The sequence below is a fragment of the Atheta coriaria genome, unplaced genomic scaffold (genome assembly GCF_025399875.1).
Source record: "Atheta coriaria isolate IRGN ID8LTWV9N9 unplaced genomic scaffold, Caltech_Dcor_3.1 hic_scaffold_7_pilon, whole genome shotgun sequence".
Lineage (NCBI taxonomy): Eukaryota > Metazoa > Arthropoda > Insecta > Coleoptera > Staphylinidae > Dalotia > Dalotia coriaria.
In genome coordinates, this window is record NW_027045449.1 from 9,667,422 (window position 1) to 9,682,590 (window position 15,169).

The 15,169-nt window shown below is 35.3% G+C and overlaps 3 protein-coding genes across 8 annotated transcripts in view; 2 read left to right on the top strand and 1 right to left on the bottom strand.

Moving 5' to 3' along the window:
• LOC135796282 (splicing regulator muscleblind) overlaps nt 1-949 on the top strand; it is a 116,986-nt gene extending 116,037 nt beyond the window's left edge. For all 4 annotated transcript variants that reach the window (XR_010549301.1, XR_010549302.1, XR_010549304.1 and 1 more), the window contains 2 exons: nt 607-691; nt 809-949. The gene's annotated coding sequence lies outside the window, so the exon portion shown is untranslated. The remainder of the gene's footprint in view (nt 1-606; nt 692-808) is intronic.
• Nucleotides 950-6,643: 5,694 nt separating this feature from the next.
• LOC135796283 (uncharacterized) lies at nt 6,644-7,653 on the bottom strand. The gene is made up of 4 exons (XM_065308226.1): nt 7,436-7,653; nt 7,183-7,383; nt 7,019-7,127; nt 6,644-6,960 (listed from the first exon to the last, which is right to left on the bottom strand). Exons 1-4 carry the CDS (start codon nt 7,645-7,647, stop codon nt 6,694-6,696), a joined length of 789 nt encoding a protein of 262 aa, XP_065164298.1. The 5' UTR covers nt 7,648-7,653; the 3' UTR covers nt 6,644-6,693.
• Nucleotides 7,654-8,218: 565 nt separating this feature from the next.
• LOC135795938 (armadillo repeat-containing protein 2) lies at nt 8,219-13,253 on the top strand. 3 transcript variants are annotated; one of them, XM_065307764.1, is made up of 12 exons: nt 8,219-8,561; nt 8,822-9,167; nt 9,866-10,002; nt 10,065-10,324; nt 10,432-11,000; nt 11,076-11,178; nt 11,242-11,414; nt 11,483-11,848; nt 11,905-12,042; nt 12,104-12,338; nt 12,465-12,611; nt 12,672-13,253. In XM_065307764.1, exons 2-12 carry the CDS (start codon nt 9,054-9,056, stop codon nt 13,166-13,168), a joined length of 2,739 nt encoding a protein of 912 aa, XP_065163836.1. In that variant the 5' UTR covers nt 8,219-8,561; nt 8,822-9,053; the 3' UTR covers nt 13,169-13,253. The 3 variants fall into 3 exon arrangements, with proteins under 3 accessions (XP_065163836.1, XP_065163835.1, XP_065163837.1); XM_065307765.1 differs by lacking the exon at nt 8,219-8,561 and having other exon boundaries at nt 8,631-9,167; nt 10,432-10,662; nt 10,714-11,000; XM_065307763.1 differs by lacking the exon at nt 8,219-8,561 and having other exon boundaries at nt 8,630-9,167.
• The last annotated feature ends 1,916 nt before the right edge of the window (nt 13,254-15,169 follow it).

The window sequence follows — 15,169 nt, forward strand, 5'->3', positions numbered from 1 at the left end:
GAAGCTAATAAACGCTTCCTTTAGATACTTAATGTTACCAATCGCTTATCAAACATTATTTTTCATTTCGCTATACTACATCCTCCTCATCGATTATTATGTGTATAGTAACCGAAATTTGTTTTATTTTGTTGAGCTTTAGAGATGCGAAAATGCAGAATGCTTGGAATACGATCGACGTTTTCTTTATTATTTTTTGGCATGCAAAAGCGTTGAAATTTCTGTGGTTTTTGCGAATTGTCCTTTTAATATCTCTCGATTAATATCTAATATCTCTATTAGTGATCAATACTGAAGATTAGTGCTTTTTGTATGCCTCTAATTAAGAGTTTTTCATTAGTTTTTGTTGGTTGTTAAATATTTTTATGCGTGCCTGCCTTTTTTTATTTATGAAATACTTGCCGAAAACGATCTCCATTGCCTAATTTTAATTGTATTTGTTCTTGATCTCTAATCGAAAGCCAAAAATAATATGAATTTATAGCCGAAATGAAAAAGACTTCCGATTTTCCGAATACATGTGCTAGACATTACTGCTAGTTATTAACTATTTGCGTTGATTGCGCTGCCGACGATGGTACTTATTGTAAATGTTTTGTGTTTCAGTTACTGGACACCCTCCCGGTGTGCCAAGATTTTAATCGCGGTCTGTGTAATCGGCCGGCCTGCAAGTTTGTTCATCTTCAGGAGGGTGAGTCGCGCGCACTTTGAAAACTTCTTTTCTTTTGCAATTTGTGTTTTAAGTTTTCATGTTTATGGCGTTTTCTCCTGTAGGGGGGTTGGCTAATGAGTTGAATTTTGTTTGCAGGTGATGGGGTGGAAGTGGTGGACCAGCGAGTGGCCGTGTGTCGCGACGCTGCCAAGGGGCAGTGTTCGCGTCCCGTCTGTAAATACTACCACATCCCCGTCGCACTGCCGCCCGCCCCCGTCATGGCCGCCCTTGCCTCCTACTTGCAGCAGCCGCAGTAGCAAGTGGACCGCAGCTGCTGCACATCGTGTCGATCGCGCGGAGCCGCCAGCGGTCAATTTTTCGGTGATTCTACATGACACCATCGAGTTGGGCCGCGTTTTTCGGAAAAGGAATTCATTTTTGTCTTCGCCGAAGCGCTCCGCACGCTCGACGCGCACACGAAGATGCAACTGATGACGAAAAGCCTGCGAGAAATATAAATATATATTTAAAAGTAAAAAAACAAAAAAAGTAACGAAGAAAGTTATAAATTATATACTTATATAGGAACTTTTTTAATTAATAATCAATTAATTATTATGATATTCTATTATTAAATTAGGCATAATAACGACACGGTCATATAATGACGAAAAAAATGTTTGTGTTATATATTATACATAACTATATTATATATATACATAAATATATTATACATAATTGGTTCAGTTTCGACAAACTGGTCGAGAAGGGAACGCGATGATAGTTCCCGCCGTGAGCGGTGCAACATTAAAAACAAAACAAATTCGATTGAACACTTAGGATTTATTATATTAAATGATGAAACATGAAAAGTAGTTAGAAACAAGAAATTTACAATGAATGAGAATTTGATTTGCGTGAATGCGTGAGCGACGAGAGAGAGCACTATTCGAGAATCTGTCTAAGCCCTGATTAAGAGTCTGGAATGGTCTGTGAAGAAGTAAATTGTGACGAAGAAATGACGATAATTTTTGTATTCGACTTTGGGTATCGCCATTATTATATAGAAGCGCATAACGATACCGATGGAAGATGATGGCAGGATTAAATATCTACAGACAACTAACGAATAATTAAGTGAAACGGCCCTAACCGGGCTCGTACTGAGCCACCCCCGTATATTTAATGATATTTTTAAGGATATAAGCATAACTATAGACGTTTACACATAAAATTTAAAAACAAATCGTCCCAATAACAATACTAATATTGAAAATAATGAAAACTAATTTATTATACTTACCAATAACGAAGAATATGTCAGAAACAGTGGCACACGACGACAAACAGGTTTAGAAACCAGGTGAAATATCGAACAAAATATAGTAATGTATTGTAATACTGGTCGGCCGAAGCTGTAAAGGGAGATGTTGGTAAACTTTTATGTGATCATTTTGAATATTTACTATTATTTGCTGTGATTATTATTTGAGTGTGAATTTTGTTTCGAACTGCACTCGATTACAAATGATTTATTGTGTTAATTATTTACGATCGAATCGAAATTTTGTTAAATTTGAAAAAGAGAAAAGAAGAATCCGTTGAATCGTTAAAGGTCTGCAAATCGATTTTGTTTCCATATTGGTTGATGTATTGTTTTTATTGTATTAGCATCTTTGCAGACTTCTTTGTCTAGTCAAAACAAAACAAAAAGGACTATTGTCAAAATTGACATTTTTCATAACTGGAACCACAACGGATAAACTAAGAAATGATTTGTTGTAAGTTCAGTAATTTGTGTTTCTAGTTATGTGTAGAAATGTTGATTCTGTTTTTTGGATAATCTCCCAGTTATTACGAAACAAAGATCAAAGTTAACAGTTGATAATAATGTTCCTGAAAAGCGCATTTTTAGATAAATAGCACTAGTAAATTAAACAATTGAAATCGAACGAAGATGCACAGAGTAGGAAACAAATGTTTGGAGAAAAATTGTTCTAAAAAAATGTCCGAGAAGTTATTTAACGATAAATGATGGGGTTTAGGATGGAGCTCTGGATGTGATATTGTATTTATGGGTGGTCTGTATGCATGGTGTCTATACAGCTGGCGACGTAGCCCGCCACTTTATTCTCTTACAATATTATAAACGATTAATTCTGATTATCACACGCCGAGTGTACGATTTGCGGTTGGAGACGCGCGAAGCGTGCATCGGGCGCCACACACACAAGAGAAATTAAAAATTGTACATAGTTAATAAGTTACTATTGATAACTGAACACTACTCGAACAGGCGAAAGGGTGCAACAAATTTGCAAACTCAATGACAAGCATGATGAAACTCGCATATAACTTAAACGATAAACCAACGATGAGTTACTTTATTATTCGTCTAATATTGATAGTGTTTAAAGTTAGAATCTAACCAAATTACTAATGAATGAATTAACAATTATTATAAACATTTAAATGACTAACGAACAAAAATGAGAAAAACCCACAAAAACACTAAAAAATTCAAAAATATATTATATAAAACCTATGAAATAATAACACACTTGTTACGTACTATTAAGTAAGTTGTTCAGGTCTTTCCCTTTTAATACCAACCAATAAAAATACCAACTATAAACGATTATAAATTACTATATATTTACGTATTACCACACAATTATGGCGAATTAGAAATGAGATTTGAGTGGGCGTATAAGTCGTACAAGCCGAAAGAGCTTCCAAGCGTAACACAAATGGGTCTCTGCTTTTCTGGCAACTTCAATTCCGCGCACCGCGTTCGATTTCTTGATTTCACCCTCCCACGCCATCCCGGACTTGGGTTTATCTCGCGCATCACCGATGTCCTGACGCGGACGCCGCTTCTCAATTGCTGCTCCTGCTAGCGCGCGCATTCTGTAATCCGAGAGTAGCGGCATTGTTGAATTAACAGTTAAAACCTAATCACATAATTAACGATTTATCGTAGAAGATGATGGAAAACCGTATATTAAAATAGTTAAACATTAGAAATAATTTCATCTAGAAATATCAATTGTAAATGATATCCTTGCATGTTGTCCCTTAACTCTTAGCTAGTTACTATCGTAATGTTTGACTAGTATCAAATGAAAGAAGGTTCTTGAAACCGAACACACCGAAACACCAGTAGATTTAGAATTAGTGTCATGTTTTTGTTTACGAAAAGAGAAACTAATTTATTTCAACAAGTACACTCCGGTTGATGAAATTTTGAATCTGTGTACCCCTTGCCACCCTTGAATGGAAAACAAAAGGAAGAAAATTTGACGGCCGCTTCGTGCTTTGATATTCTTTTGAGTCGCTTTGTATATGCATATGTTTATGTCCGAAACGAATGAAACCAATACAAACGAAAACACCACGAATCCGAAACGCAATCAAATTAAATTCAAACTAAAAAGGAAAGAGCGAATCGCAACAATCGTCGAAGGCAGAATGACATAAAATTTGGCTTCCATTTACATTATACATGCCTGTGTCGAATCAGAATGTTAGTGAGTTATGATTATTCCAAGAGACCCTCGAAATTAACTCGTCAGTTTTTGTGTTTCAAATCGACTTGATATATAAATGAATTCATACGATACTAAGATGAACTGCATAATGCTTTAATCGCCAAACAGAACAATGAAACATCAAAACGTCCTACGAACAACTTTGAAACCAGTTTTATACACGATCCGAAGATAATGCGAGAACTGTTTTGTTGAGTTATCAGAATTTTATTTGTACATTGTGCGGCGAGATTCAGTTCAGTTTACCTCTTCGATTTAGTTAGTCTAGTTTGTGTTCCTCACGATATACATATAATCAAAACGTTTAGATGCAATATGTAATTTTTATCAATGTGTTAAGTTTATTGTTTTGTGACATTGCCGCATAATGAAACCTGTGTTGTTATCGATGATTATTAATTTAAACTATATTGTAAATCGCAAACTTAATAACAAACAAACGAAGGAAGAAAACATGCGCGTCCCAAGTCATCATAAGCAGGCTGCCCGTCTTAAAACCACAAACAAAATGAAGGTAAAAAATAACTAGTTGTTGTTGATAAAACTAAATTAAACTTAACTCATACACTGAGAAGAAAGGTAATGATAATACATACAATATTTTTCAAATTGAACTAACCCTTTTACTTGTAAGTACATAATAACATCTGAATTGCAAAAATTACCTGAGATTATGTCGATGAGATGAGAGTGAATTTCTAAATAACATATAAAGTGAGCCCTATTTTACTTTGTAATAACGGACTTACACATATTATGTACTATAAAATCTATTTAAGTAAAACACAAACTTAAGAATTACGAGAAAATATATATAATACTACACAATGGCGATAATAATAACAGTTCATTGTAAAGGATAAGGATTATTTATTGATAATTATGGTGTATATATTTGGTGCAGAAATTGATGCAAAAAAAAAATACCACACGTAACTAAGGAATGATGATGATATTATACTATCTTACAACACGGGCTCATTTGTTTTCTCATTTTTCAATCAACAACAATTTTGTGATATTTTTAAGTATGTAATGATTGTTATTTGAAACTTTTCGAAATATAATAATAGTACACCCGATTCTACACAGAATACTAATAAACACACCACACGTTTATCACGTAAGCAAAGAAAATGTATAAATAAGAAAATCTTGACGACGAAGACACTTAATTGTACGTGTTCACACACAACATTCAATAAACGAAGTTGTTAAGGCATTAAACTTGATATATAAAAAATGGAAACATACTTTTCCCACATGAACTTATGGATTATTCAATTTTGATTTCGATGAGAAACCAAACGACGAAGCGTAAACATGCCCGAAATGATAATAATGATGTAATAATTAACAATCCGTAGGTAATAAGGGTGTTTGAAGTCAAAACAATGAAGTTAAACGTAAAATTAATGAGGGAGAGTTGTTAAAATAATATTGGTTTTGTCTATGAGCGGATTCTTTGACTTATGTACACGCTGTGTGACGATTCAGTCGCACACATTTTTTCAGTAACTGTCGGGGCAACAAATTTTCCTTCGGACGAACGAAAGGTTGCATTTTCAATTGACAAGCAGGACAATGATATTTTTATGGTCAAGTGAAAAATTTTACTGAGTTACATTTGTTCATTGCATTTAAGAGATTAAGAAATCTGTGGAATTGATTGTCAATTGGAAAACAGTCGTTTGTTTTGTTTTTGCCAGCAGTGAAGTGCGCGCGAGAATAATGTCTCTAACGCAATTCGAGATTTGTTTTGGGGGCCATTATCAAACATCTAATATCAAACATTCATAACGCCTATGTTGACAGGTATAAATTAAAAAGATATTTATTTTTTCGTCTATAATGCGCGTATGGGTAAAATATCATTCAGTTGGGGCCACTGATAATTTACATGGTTCGATCGATTGCGTTGGAGAATTCTTAAGCGTACTTAGCACTCCGAATTTCCATAGAGATTATTACCCCAATGCAAGAATTTAATAAAATGTCAATATGCACTGTATCATTCAACACACAATTGTTTTCTTTATACAGTGTGCCATATTATCATTCTCTTTAAATTGAACAATTGAGTTGTTGGATATTTGCCACGAAATTCTTCATGATTAAAACAACCTGGCATTTTGTTAAATTCCACGCTTATATAAATGTAAACCTTGTCCTTGAAGGTTTACAGTTCAGAATAGAAATTTCTGAACTTGATATAAATATATATATAATTAATTATTGATATATCTATATATATATTTATATTATTCTTTATTATTATTATTATGTAAAAAACAAGTAAATATTAAGAATAAACTAATGATGTGATGATAAAAAATGATCATTGATACAATGATCATGCAAACAGTGAGGTTTTTATTGAAGATAGAGCCTCTCATTTTCTGAATATAGTAGAGTTAATAAATATTATGTGAAATTTCACTTGCTGTCCACTTTCTTTATTTTTATTTGAAAGTCATACATAATTACATATTATTGTTTACCTATAGCATGACCAAGGGCATCAAATTGTTTACTGCAAGACATCCATAAAAAGTATAAATAGATTTTCACCACTCCTTCTAATCCAGATGGAATTTCAATCTTAGTCAATGATTCTATCAACTCGTTAAGGAGAGGATCTAGAAAAGCATCCACAATTTCAGCATTGTGGTTGAAGAGATCGTTGATAATTGCTGTTAATTGTCGGCTAATAAGGGAACTCATCCGTGCATTTGGTTTCAATCCAGTCACATTCACCTAAAATAAAACATCGCAAATTATTTAAACTAGTCACAATATTCACATTGTCACATACAGAAGACTCCATATGAATATCTGCATGAGCTTTCTTGAAACATTTCAGATTTTCACACCTGCTATCAAAATCCATTGTTAAATCAAGTTGGACTGGACTTGTTTTCATTCTGAAAAAATCATAGTTCAGACAATGATTTAAATTGCATACTAAATTTTTATTACACGAGATTTCCATCGCCATTTATTGATGCGACATTTCCAACTTTTCCATCCAAACGATAGTTGCTAGTAATGTTTAAATGAAATGCCAGCTTACATTTAATGCGGAGAATATGTTCGTCATCAATGTTTGAAGTGGAAAAACTGCCAACAATGAAGTCTGATAAGCCGGTCATTATTAATTGATTTATTTCATAGTGTCCACTAAAAATTATTACATTAGCAATATAAAATTTATGATTATTGAAAAACTTACAATACCAAGTTACTTTCAGAATCTATTTCATAGTGCTCCACATTTAAAGGATCTATAGGACCTGCCAGTAAAGGTAAACCGTTTTTGAAAATATATCTGAGGCAAGTAAACATCCCGTCTACTTCATTTTCAGACGGTAGTTCATCACACTTAGTGATTTGAACTTTTGATATTATAACAAAGAAAATTGTAATGATGATGGACTGTTTCATGTTGACTTGCAGACACAACTGTGCATTTTAATATTCAATATGGTATAATATCAATTCTGAACAAACAAGCAATGATAACGCATAATTAACGTGTGATTAACAATAATAATGCTGATATTTCGTTTCATGTGGATAAACTAGATTAATTTAATTCATGAGACGAACAAAAAAGAATTTTTATGAGATTTATGTTATAGTTTATGAAATTTTACTTATACTTTATTAATTATCAGAAAAATAGTAATACTCATTATGACAATTTTATTTTTTTAATTTAAAAATATACGTGTTTGTGTTTTTTAGCTCATAATCGCTTCAAATTTTATTGTATTGTTGGTACCCAACTTGAAACTCAACAATAGGTAAGTTCTTCGAGTCTAGTAACAAATAAATAGACATAAACTTAAATATAAGACTAAACAATTTAAGAGTAATGGGTTGCCAAACATTATTTTACACTCGCTGCAATTTCTAGCCCCACTGCTAAACCTTGCCAAAGCAATGTTTGATCTTGAGACCTTATCGGAAGTCGACAGACGTAAATAAATTCACAACTGCGCTGCACGTTCTTGTTAAAAGTCATAAACCAAACAGTGAAAAGTAAGAACGGCGGAAGGTAATAAAGAGAGTACGCGGTACCCGTCGCTTGTTCTTTTTTACGACCTTAGCTGATAGTTGATAAAACAATGTGGAAAATGTGGAAAACAAAACGCAGAAAAATACCGTGCTGCACGCGCAATTATGTGTTTACTTCGATACACAATAGTAAAAACAAAACAAGATGTGACTAGTGCAGCGTGCAGTGTGCAGTGTGCAGTGTGTGTGCTATACAGGTGGTTAGGATGAAGAATTAAAATTGATTTAATTTACTTCACCATTCCTTCAATTTTATTTACTTTATCAACTGGTAAATGGTAAGTAAATTCAATATTCTTTCATTTTTGATGGTTATAAGTCATTGGAAATTGCTGAATCATTAAATTTCTCATAACTATCTCTAGACGCTTAGTAATTTCTCAAAATATTGATTATTTCCAAGTCGTTTTAACGGTTTCCTAACAACGCGCCACGCACACACCCACAAACACATCACACACATTTTCCACGTACGAATTCACCTCGCCGCCGACGGCTTTGCATGCTAAGTTGTAAATAATCGATAATTGTATTCTAGGTGTACGGAATTGTTGTTATTGTCCGGGTGGCGTGTGGACGAAGGGTTCTTCGCGCCGCTCCTGCGTTTCAGTTTGTTTGAGACGCTCGAGCGCTTTGAACATATTACAAACACTCCGTTGACTTCATCAAAACACGCGTTATTCGACGAATATTATGGAAATTGATGTAGTCTCAATGTTTTTAAACGTTATTTTTGATTAATCAATTTGTGTAAGCTTATATTTGTGGCAATGGATAATAAAAGAAGTTCGGGCGCCATTAGTAAGATTTCGTTGCCGTTTTACGAACCGCCGCCGAGGAAAACAAGCGCGGAGATTATCAACGAAGCACGATTGGCTATAAGGGTAAGTTGTTAAATCAAATATTATTGACTCTAGACCATTTTATGATCAATATTACCCGATTTAATGCTTTGATTGATATTTACTACATTTACTTTAGTCAGGGACAATATAAAATCATTTTCATTTACTATAACTTCAGTTGCAATACTAAAATGTTTTTTATTTATAAAATACGAGTAGAGCTCAAAGAACATATATCAAAACAAAAACACAAGTGCAATATATCACGATCAAAGCAAACTGCAGTTTGTAATCAAATTAATTCAATGCAACATGCAAGGGATTGTTTTTGTACAATATTCAAACAAAAGCAATTTATAAAATATTTTCAGTTCTTGCTCCTTCATTGTCATGCAGTACACCTACCACCCATCGACCTACATCCGTTGCGGTGTTTCTTGCCGCCACCCTACGATTCGATCATGTTTCGAACCCATTCCGGTTCAACCTACTTTTTCCGTTTCACATAAATTATCTTTGAATGCATTTACACTGCAATACTCATTGTGAGCGACCGTCACAATTTTCTTCCGCATGGAAATTAAATACAATCAATAATACGAAAAGTTGTCTAGCGATAGATGACAAGACGTTGGTAATTGTTGAATGACACGCAAATTTATAAAAGCAAAAAAAAAACGATACGCGCGATACGTCAATTAGTTCCAACAAATGTGTCAACGTTAAAACATTTTCTAGATTCTCAAATGGCAGACAACTCGTTTGCGGCAACGTCCATTAAGCCTCTACAAACGAAAAGACCGTTCACGCCACGCGATAAAGAACGTCTTTTATTCGGCAAGCGGACGAAAAACAGGCCACCAAGTTCGTTTAGGTATTTTTTCCATTTACTAATTAAACACAATGTAATTATGAAAAAAATGTATTTTTAAATAGCTTGAAATACTTGCAAACTGAGGCAGAACATTCAATTCCTCCGAGCACACCGGAAAATGCACCGCTTCCCCAAGATGGTAGCGCACGAAGTCCTCAAAAACGTCACCAACGCTCCAATTCCATTTCGGAAATCTCGGATGGGCGCATTTTTAATTTGGGCGTCAAGGAAACCCACCAAAAGATACGATTACCTTCGCTGGAAAACATAAAAACCTTACAAAAACGCAAACTTGGGAAAAACACGTATTCCCTGGACAATCGTAATAAAAACTATTCATCTATTCTTGTTACTAGAACATTAACATGCATACTATTAATGGTAATAGTTTCGTGTAATTATTTAATGTGTTTTTGTTTCCCGAAATAGTGCCGGAGGAAAATGAGGCGGGTGCGAGCGAAATGCTAACACGCAACGCGTTTAGCTCGCCGCAGGAACGTACGGATTACAACGACAACCATAACCAAACGCCATTTGGCCGCCCCTTCCGCCAGCAGCAGAACCTTTCGCAATGTCTGCTTCTAGGACCTCAGAATCTGAACAAGATCTTCGAGAATAAGCAGATCGTCAACAGCTCGGAGAATCTGTTCGGGCAGACAGGTTACATTCATATCCAGCCGGTGGTCTGGCGTAATTCTTCTTATCCTTTAGCCGGCAACACGCGAGGCAAGCTACCGCCGCCGCCGCCACTGACCGTCACCACGGTCATCGACTCGCTGAATAAAGAGAGCGCACACCAGCCTACACCGGACAGCAACGTGAACGAACCGGTGGTCATCGGTTTATTGAACTCGCTCTATGATTGCATGGAAACCGAGGGGATGTTGAACTCGAAAGTTAGCTCCAAGATGAAAATACACATACTGAAGTGCCTGTACAAGTATGTGGAGAGCAAGAACGAGGAACTGCTGTTGGCGATCGCCCGCATTATTTTGGCTGTTAGCATATTCAACCGCGGGGGTGACGCCCCGTCGGAAATATCGGGCATGTAATGAATGTTTAATGTGTTTCAGCTAAGAGTCACCGGCAACAATTTAAGCGGCGTGTGTAAATTAATATTCAAAGTCTCGAAGAATGACAGGAACGACCAACTTTTCTTCAATAAGAATTTACTAGGTGATTTATGAAATTTTAATTCTCGACACACTATTTTCATCGTTCATTGCCCTTTGATTGTAGAACTTTTTGTGGACGCTATTGGAAGATCCAGCCCTTTGGACGATGCCGAAGCATGCGTCTACGGTTACGGATCGATTAAGTTTCTTACAATGAATTCGAAACTTTTACAAAAAATCTTATCGTTAGGCATTCTACCATTGATGGTGTTACACATCAAACTCGTGAATAATGCGGTAGGTTTATATTAAACACCCGCATGATGCCAATGACCTTTTATCCAAAATATTAATATTACTTTTAGAAATTGGAAAAGTTGCAAATACCGGAACAAACTAACCACGCCTTGTTTCAATTAACCGGGGCTTTGCGAAACGTTGCTTCTGATGAAGATATCTACGAAAATTTCGTAACGTCACAGGCAATTCCTGAATTATGTCTTACAATGGACATTTTCACAACCGACTTGGACATAATCAGTAACATTTCACGTATCTTCAGCACCATCTCCACTAATGAAGGGTGCTGCGACGCAATTGCGAGTTATAAAGATATCTATCGTATTTTTGTGCGGCTTTTTGATAAATATCCTGGAAATGAAGAAATTATTGTGAGGCTCACGTACACCATGGGTAATATTGTTGCTAACTTGGATAATACTCGTGTCAAAGTAAGATATTCATTGATTAGCCACATGAACATGAATTATTTATTACTATTTTACAGTTTTATAACGAAAGTAATTCCATTTCATCCTTATTGAATTTGTGGCGCATTTACTTGGAAAGGACTCTACAATATTGTTCCATGGGTGTGGAAAGCGAGAACACTGAAAATACCAATTCGGAAGATGTGATGATTAAGGTATACTTATTGAATAATAATACATATACGGAATTTAAATAACGGTGTTTATATTTTCTAGATAATCAGGATAATAGCAAACATGGCGATAAATCCTGACATTGGCAAAACGATGAACGAAGCATACGGTTCGCAACTAATCGATGAATTTCTAAAAGTATTGATCAGCAATCCGTTCAAGAAAAACAACGAGTTAGTCCTGTCCGTTCTGAGCACGATGAATAACTTATCGTTCTACTATTCACCGGATCTGGACGAAGACATTTTCCACATTAAACAAATCGATATAATGGAAGGTAAACGTGACCAGTCTACTTTCCACCCACTTTTTCTCATAACCCGAGCCATTTAATAATACATCAACGCTCCGAATCCAATTTAAACTTACATCATTCCTCAATTTGAAAATTGTCTGTTTTCAGCTATTTCGGAATACATTGCGTGCGACAACAAGGAGAATGTCATTGAAGCGATGAGAATATTGGGTAACTTGTCCCGATCTAAAATTACACGCGATTACGTCGCAGACTCGGATAGTTTCAACTCATTAATCGAAATTCTAAGTGGAGGTTTGCACGACTGTCCTATCAGTCAACAGATCATGATACATAATCATTTGTTTTCCACAGAGGAAATAAACCTGATTAAAACCACCGTTGGCGTGTTTGTGAATCTCATGTCGGATACGAAAAACCGCAAACTTTTCCAAGAGCAGAATGGTGTCGAGAAGTTGATCGGCGTGTTGAATCAATACGGACAGTATGATTGGACGCTTTCTATGCTGGTGTGCCAAGTCATTTGGAACTACAGTATTGATAGTGTTAATCTTTATGATGCATTCAGCGATAACGAAGTGCAGCAGATGATTGCCATTCTTGTCGATTTCTTGGATGAAGAGAAAATATTTGGGATCAGCGACTCACAAGAGAACATAGACGTTTTGGTCACGCATGAGTACATTGTGTGGGAAGAATTTGCCAATGTGGGCACGAATCTGTTGGAGAAGTTTGAGCAATTTTTGGATAAGTTGGATATGGAACGGGCGCGGCTGGAAAAACATTTGAGCTTTGCTAAAACACCAACTAAGGTCGATTCCAGCACCAATATTAGCTTTGCTGCTTGGTAATCATCAACAAAACACAATATAATATCCATAAATTATAAAATAAATGTATAAATGTATCTAACTACAATAGATGATGAATGTATTATGGTGGTGTTTCTATTTACAGTCATATGCTGAAATTTTGGTATCTTAGCAGATTGATAAATATTGCTTATTTCTACTATTCCCGTTTAGTATATATTTTGAGTTTAGGAGTAAACAAATGGTATGACTGCATTTTAGGAGACTATCGATATGCGCACGTCGTCTCGCGCACTGACCTTGCGCTCTGCGCGCAGGATGCCAGCACGATCGGCGCAGCGCTGCTTCAGTCGCTTCAGTCTGGTCCTGCTCTCCGTGCGGTCGCGTGGTTGTTGCTGCTTTCGGTAGTGTGCTCGCCATGGTTTTAGTGTTAACCAACGCAAATAGTGTTTTGTCGTGTGGTTTGTGTGTTGTGATGTGTACGAGTACTTCTGAACTGGTAATTGCTTTTATTTATCCTTTCAACATATGTTTGAACTATGTACTAAAGTAAATTTTAATAGCAATTTTTAATCAAAGTTTTGTAATCTTATTTTTGTATTTGCTCCATTTGAAATAAGATGCTCGCATTTTGTTTGCTAATTCTTAGTGTGCGCGTAAAGACAAATTTACATTAATTAAAGATCATATTTAGTCAATGCTTCTTTTACATTTTAGAATGCTAACATGAAATGATTATTGTCTTCACCATTGCCGTGTTTATCAGTTGTATCACCACGCGCATACATGCACACAGTTCCAATTCATATCTCTACAAAAACAACTTGTTTATCAGTGCTACGCGCGCCAACTCTGCACGCTTCGCTTTATTGCTGGCGCGGCCTACACTCGTTCGGCTCGTAGTTTGCATTGCGCGGCCGTTAGCAATACTGTATAAGAATTGTAATTCTAATCGGGGTGTACCTATGTGTTGTAATTTAAGTGTGCGTATGTGAACGCGAGTGAAATGCCGCATGGGTCTAAAATTATTAATATGATGAAGGTAATTTAATTCTATAACTCCCTAATATCATGTGCTTACACGTATTAAAAGTGGTGTGGAGCTTGTATCTACTAATTGTTATCATTTAAATGACTATTCAGATTCAATTCTTTATTTCGGCGTTGCGGTATTTAGCTTGTATCTAAATTCATATAATTATCCTCGAATTTTTCGGTGGTGTGTGAACCGCGTTTTCGTCGATATGTTCTTATCATTGCAACTAGTGAAACGTTTCTCGTTAATCGACACACTACTTTTTTACTACTTTCTTATAGGTTTGTGAACATTGAAACTAATATGTCACTGCGTTCTTGCAGGTACATTGTTTATCCTTTATATTAAAGGGATAATGGTTACCTTCCACTGCGTGTGAGCCTTTGGCATCGAATTCGAATGTAAGCATTTCTTAAATACATTTTACTATTTGATTATTTGCTCTCAGCTTGTATACGTAATGCAATCTGTATGGATAAGAGATATTCGCAATTAAAATAATTCGGAAACATTTGATAAATTTCAATTTTTAGCACTATCATTCGCGTTTTTCGACCTCATGCCCCATTAAATTAAATTATATTTAAATTCCATCTTTTTTTAAGAATTAAAATTTCATCTCTCAGATTTCCGTTTTATTTATCCTATCTTATAGAGAATAGTCCGTAGATTAAGACGCTGCGATCAGATCTTATTTATCTCTTTTAGTTTACGAGATATTCGCGATTGAAGAAAATGGCCAAAAATTGCAAAATGTCACTTTTTAGTACTTTTAGTCGCGTTTTTTGACCCTTTACTATAAGAAATATGATTCTATTATGTTTTTATCTGATAGAGAATGTTTCAGTCTTTCATAATCAGCAATTTGTTGGTTGCTATCGCTTTTAGTTTAAGAGATATTGATTATCAAAAATCGTCGAAAAAAAGTATCAAGCACCCCCCCTTGGCAATTTTTTTCTTAAGAATTAAAATTTCATCTCTCAGATTTCCGTTTTATTTATCCT

Coding starts and splice junctions, on each gene's coding strand:
- LOC135796283 (XM_065308226.1), bottom strand. CDS start 7,647: ATGAAACAGTCCATCATCATTACAATTTTCTTTGTTATAATATCAAAA. Junction 7,384..7,435: donor TCTGAAAGTAACTTGGTATT/GTAAGTTTTTCA, acceptor AATAATTTTTAG/TGGACACTATGAAATAAATC. Junction 7,128..7,182: donor AATGGCGATGGAAATCTCGT/GTAATAAAAATT, acceptor TGATTTTTTCAG/AATGAAAACAAGTCCAGTCC.
- LOC135795938 (XM_065307764.1), top strand. CDS start 9,054: ATGGATAATAAAAGAAGTTCGGGCGCCATTAGTAAGATTTCGTTGCCG. Junction 11,001..11,075: donor TCGCCCGCATTATTTTGGCT/GTTAGCATATTC, acceptor AATGTGTTTCAG/CTAAGAGTCACCGGCAACAA. Junction 12,339..12,464: donor ACAAATCGATATAATGGAAG/GTAAACGTGACC, acceptor GTCTGTTTTCAG/CTATTTCGGAATACATTGCG.